Source organism: Morus notabilis, unplaced genomic scaffold (assembly GCF_000414095.1).
Source record: "Morus notabilis unplaced genomic scaffold, ASM41409v2 Scaffold203, whole genome shotgun sequence".
Lineage (NCBI taxonomy): Eukaryota > Viridiplantae > Streptophyta > Magnoliopsida > Rosales > Moraceae > Morus > Morus notabilis.
In genome coordinates, this window is record NW_010361196.1 from 101299 (window position 1) to 107330 (window position 6032).

Consider the following 6032-nt stretch of genomic DNA (forward strand, 5'->3'; position numbering starts at 1 on the left):
GTCCATCGTATAAAGACAGGGATGCATCCATCCTCTTTAAGAGTTACAACCTTTCACATAAAGATACCTTTTCAATTTGATGGTTATCTTTTATATGCTGATGCACTTATAACAATAGTTATTTCTATTGTTAATAAGTGCTCAGATATGTGAGAAAACATATCACAAATAGATACAATGGTTCGAGACCTTTTCAGATCACAAAAACTCACAAACACATTTTCCGTCGAAGATTTACGCTGCAGCGCTCAAACGCGCGCTGCAGCGCGCCTGTGCGCTGCAGCGCATGCTGCTGTGCGCTGCAGCTCGCGTGCCTAGTAAAACAGACCCGAGGGTCTGTTTTGTGCAGGCTGCAGCGCCCAAACGCGCGCTGCAGCGCGCCCGTGCGCTGCAGCTCGCGTGCCTAGCAAAACAGACCCGAGGGTCTGTTTTGTGCAGGCTGCAGCGCCCAAACGCACGCTGCAGCGCACGCTGCTGTGCGCTGCAGTGCGCGTGCCTAGCAAAACAGACCCGAGGGTCTGTTTTGCGCAGGCTGCAGCGCCCAAACGCGCTGCAGCGCGCACTCTTTCGCGCTGCAGTGCGTGCTTGCGCCAGCCTACTCTTCCCGAATGTGTTTTAATCTAATTTTGTGATATCAAGATTGAGAGATATATTACAATCTCTCTAACAATAGGTCACTTTGGGATGTCATTAACCACCCTCAAATACTTTTACATCACTAGAGTACATTTTATATAAGTACTGCAAACACCTTAGTCATCTAAATCCTAAATAGATTAGGATACAATAACTACCATTAAAGTGGTCTCCTAACTATGAATCCCTCTAAGCGTTGCCTTTATTTCTAACGATCTTAGGAGGCGTTACATACGAGCGATCTGGCCTTGGTTGAGAAGCTGTAAATGTGGCAGGCTTCGACTGCTCTAAATTATTGGCTCCCTCGATAGTCTAAAATCGAAGGCCTTATTGAGGAAAGCGCTGCTCCCAGGTGGACATTGTAGAAGCAATTCGTTCCTTAAACATTCGCGATACACCATCCTTGGTTCCTTTCATTGTCGGGCCATCTTAGGATTCGACAAAAGAACTCGTAAACTCGATCGCGGTTCCAACAGTGCCTGGGGAAACGGGGTGTCTGGTCCGCATGATGGCGTAAAGGGGCGGTGTCGAGAATTTCCTCATTCCATCCACCTGGAGTCACTCCATAGGCCCTGCTAAGGGTGCGCCTACACGTTGCTTCAAGGTCAATAATTATTAGAAATTGATTTTTTCTGAATATGGCGTTACTGTTTTCTTGATATTTGTAATAATAATAGCATCGCCTCCTTAGAGTCGAACGGTACCTTTTTCCCCAAGACGAACGGGCAGTTGAACCATCGCATTCGTGGTTTTCGAGATATACTTCAAAACTTTAAACATTAACTTATAAGAGAAACTAACTTGGACTTGTGCAGAAGTGACGGGTAGGGAGGCAGGATAGAAGGCTACCTCTCTGATACAAACTATAACAACCCGAATTCTTGAACCGTTACAAATCATGACTTAAAGCGGAAAACAATATTAACTTCTTAATACATCTTAAAAGTCAATTTACTTAGTTACTAAAATTACGGGTAATTTTTTTTTTTTTATTTTGAACATAGTTTAAGTCTTGCCATTCTTTATATTTATAAAGACTTTGAATTTATTTTCAACACTTTTTAAAATGGTCATTGGTACAAAACTGACCAAACGTAAAACAATCTTTTAACCTTTGAAAAGTTTACTCAAATGAATTTTAATTACGAATTCGAATTAATAATTACAACTTTCCTTTTTAAAATATCCTTACTCAGCAAAACTAAATGAGTATTCAACGAAACTTTATTCTTTAACTTTCGTAAAATAAACTTGAATTAATTTGAAATTTGAATTAATGATTACAATTCTCTTTTAGAATGCATGCCTTAACCATAACTTTAAACCTTCTTCTTTTATGCATAATTTAATTGCATGGTGGTATCCATTACCCAATCCCTCCACTGTACGTGTCCTTCATTGCGAAGCCCATCACTGAGTCGTAGGCTGTTTACTTGCAGCATGAATAAACTTGTGAGCCGAAGCTCATCGAGTACAAATATTCCTTACAAAACACTTTCACAACAAACATCATCAAGTAAGAAAAGAGCAACAACAAAAAAAAAAAAACTTCATTCAACCGCCACCCTACCTCCCACACGCACATTTTATATGAATCCTAGAATGTTGACATGCATAGGGATGATGGGTAGAAGGTGGGAATGTTATTGCAACAACAAGACTAAAGATAAGGGTTACAAGGAAAAGGGGATATATAAGCTCAACGGGGTATGCTAAGGATATGTTGAATTAAGGTCGGCCACAAAGCTCAAACGGTCTAAAGATAGCCTAAATCATTTTCTTGGTAAAGTGTTAATTTGAGATTTCGCCTCAAGAGTTCATCAAGTAAGTTCTAGAGCTTATAAATGGTTTATATGAAAATGAAGCACATGCACAAGATCTTACCCTAGGTAAGCACCGAATCAATAACACAAGGTAGCGTGCATAATGGGAAGAAAAATCACAAGCCAAGAGATAAGCAATCAAAAGACTCAAAAATCAACACAAGGTGATATCAACTTTTTCTAAAGGCTGCACCTAACCTTATTAGTATTCATCAAAGGTTCAAGAGAAAACGCCACAAAGCATATCAAACATCAAGAAAACACAAGACTCTAACTTTTTTTTTTTTTAGAAAAAAAAATGCAAAAACAAACAAAGATATATACAAAGACAACCAAAGTTCTCCCCCCAAACTTATCAAGCACAATATCCTCAATGTGTAGGCAATCAAGAACACAAGAAAAGGTTTAAGAAACTCCCCTATGTTAATTTGGAGCTTAAGCTTCAATGCTTGCTCGCTTTCCTGAATTGAATCCATTCCTGAAGCTTCAACGATTGCACCTACAAAAGAGAAACACTAAAACAAAGTAAAAAGTTCTAAAAAAAAATAAAAACTAAAACTTGAAAGGAAGGAAAACAAGAAAAGGTTTAGAAAACTTGGGTTGTCTCCCACGGAGCGCTTGCTTTAACATCTTCAACCGGACATTTAGAGAGGCGCTCATTAAAGCGTGGCACCCGCCCATAGTAAGTTTCATACAACACTACAAATGGGTCTTTGATTGCGATGCCCTCAAGCTTGGCATGATTTTTACAATTTAGGCATGTTGCATCAACAAGATTTGGCTTCAGAAGGTGATGGGCTTGATTGGAGAACTTCATTTTGGTTTGGGCTCATAAAGAATGCAATATGGTGGCGGTGATGATGATGGCCAAAATGGGTCGGATGGCGGTATGGATGTTAGAACGATTGATGAGCTCAAGTCAATGATTTCTTGTTTTCTTTCATCCTCCTCTGACGACTCTTGCGCCTCAAATTTCCTTATAGGTCCTTGTGCTGTTGTTTTGGTACCTAACCAAGCTAACTGCTCTATAGGTTCATCTTCAGCCTCGTCTAAATCTAATGACGAGGATAGCTGCAACAAGTCCGAATGGCTGCTACTCGCAAGCACTTTAGCCACCAAAGAGTTAATGACTGATATTGCAGAACATTCCTCCACCTCAGTTGGAAACTCCATTGCCTTAAATACATTAAATGTCACCTGCTCATCCTGCACTCACATGGTTAGCTCACCTTTTTGCACATCAATTAGGGTGTGGCCTGTAGCAAGAAACGACCTTCCCAAAATGATTGGCACTTCTCTATCCGCTTCATAGTCAAGAATGATGAAGTCAGCAGGAAAAATGAACTTGTCCACCTTTACTAGTACAATGAACTTGTCTACCTTTACTAGTACATCCTCAATTTTTCCTTCAGGAAGTGCAATAGATATGTCTGCGAGCTGCAAAGACACTGTGGTAGGCCATGCTTCCCCGATTCCCAACTTCTTAAAAATAGACATCAGCATCAAATTTATACTAGCTCCCAAATCACATAAAGCCTTACCAAAATATTAGTTTCCAATTGAACACGGGATAGTGAAGCTTCCAGGATCCTTCAGCTTGGGAGGGAGCTTATTTTGCAATATGGCGCTGCATTCCTCTGTCAAAGCCACCATTTCAAATTCTCCAAACCGGCATTTTTTAGTGACCAACTCTTTCACGAACTTGGTGTAGTTTGGCATCTTTTCTAGGGCCTCAACTAATGGTATGTTGATGTGTAGCTGCTTCAAAACATCCAAAAACTTATGAAACTGCCCATCTTGTTGTTGTCTCTGAAAACGCCGTGGGAATGGTGGAGGTGGTCGGTTGCTACTGCTGTTACTGGTGTCTGCCACTCCAGAATGCTGTGGAAATGATGCAGCATTCTGGACGTCAGAATTTGGCTGTTGCTTCCTTCGTTGTTCTTCTTGTGGCTGAGTTTGCTGCTCTTCCTCTTGGATTGAAGTGGGCTCTGTTTGTACAGCCTGAGGTCTTGTCCTTGGGTCCAACTCCTTTCCACTCCTTAGTGAAATAGCCTTGCAGTGTTCTTTCCCTTCTCTACGTGGATCTTCGGTGTTGCTTGGGAGAGAGCCTTGAGGTCGGTTGTTCAAAGAGTTAGCAAGCTGCTCCATTTGATTTTCTAAATTCCTCAGTGTTGCATCATGACTTTGGATTTTGGCTTCACTCCTTGCTATAAATTCCTTTAGCAAACTCTCTAAAGAGCTAGATTGATCTGCTTGTATTCTTTGTTGTTGATGTGAATAACCGGGTGGATATGTGGGTCTATAATAAGCGTTAGCTCCACTAGAACCCGCTCCTTGGTTACTCCAAGCCATATTTGGATGTTGGCTCAACCCTTGGTGGTGAGGATTCGAATAAGGATTGCTGCTCCTGTTGAAATTAGCAACATAGTAAGCGGAGGCTGGGTTGGATGGGCAATCTTCATACAAGTGGCCCTCTCCACAGTAAACACAAGAGAATCCAGCAGTTTGCACAACATTTACCCCTGCCAGCATGTGCAATGCTTTTACCATATTCGTCAAGGATGACATTTGAGCTGAGAATGCAGTGATGGCATCAACTTCATGAATACCAGAAGCCTTCCTCGCATTAAGTCTCTCGGTTGGCCATTGATAATTGCTGTTGGTCATCCTCTCCAAAATTTCATATGCTTCATTGTAAGATTTGGCCAAAATGACTCCACGAGCTGCGGCATCAACTATAGTCCTTGTTTGCCCATTGAGACCATTATAAAATGTCTCTATTTGAATCCAATGGGGGATCCCATGTTGAGGGCACTTCCCCAATAGCTCCTTGAATCTTTCCCATGCTTCATACAATGACTCCCCATCTGCTTGTTGGAAGGAGGTAATGTCATTTCTTAGCTTGGCATTCTTGGTTGGAGGGAAGTATTTCATGAGAAACTTCTCTGCCAAATCATCCCATGTTACCACCGAATCTGGAGGCAAAGAATTTAGCCATACCCGAGCTCTATCCCTTAAAGAATAAGGGAATAACTTTAACCTCAATGCATCTTCAGTCACCCCTGTTATCTTGAAAGTATCACTCACCTCCATAAATTGTGTAAGATGGAGGTGAGGATCTTCTGTTCCTATGCCACTGAATTGGCCCACGGTTTGGAGCATTTGGAACATTACTGGCTTAAGCTCAAAATGAGGCGCCTAAATCACTGGCCTCACTATTCCGGGGTTAAGTCCATGTAAAATGGGCACAGCGTAATCTTTAATGGCCTTGTTTCTGTCATCTATTAGTATCGGTTAGGGGACAGGGATGTTGGCATTTGCTTGCTGCCCATTGTTTCCTGCTGCCCCTTCTACAATTTCTCCCACTCCTGCTAAGCCTTGTTGTTCCCTTCTCCCGGCTCGAAATGTTCTTCCAATTTCAGGATCTAAAGGCAGCAACTCCAAGTCTTGTAGTGGATTCATGCAAATGGTATAATAACCTGAGAAATTAAGAACCAAACGAATGAGATTAAAATAAACAAACGAAAAACAAATTGACTCCAACAAATTTTTTAATGATTTCAATCCCCGGCA

At 41.4% G+C, this 6032-nt stretch overlaps 1 protein-coding gene and 1 non-coding gene across 2 annotated transcripts; one reads left to right on the forward strand and one right to left on the reverse strand.

Annotated features, from left to right (window-relative positions):
* Nucleotides 1–4007: 4007 nt before the first annotated feature.
* On the reverse strand, nt 4008–5630 carry LOC112091702. The gene has a single exon (XM_024165962.1). The coding sequence runs from the start codon at nt 5628–5630 to the stop codon at nt 4008–4010; it is 1623 nt and encodes a 540-aa protein (XP_024021730.1).
* LOC112091733 lies at nt 5257–5363 on the forward strand. Its single transcript, XR_002902283.1, has one exon. It is a non-coding gene; the product is annotated as a small nucleolar RNA R71 (small nucleolar RNA).
* Nucleotides 5631–6032: the final 402 nt, after the last annotated feature.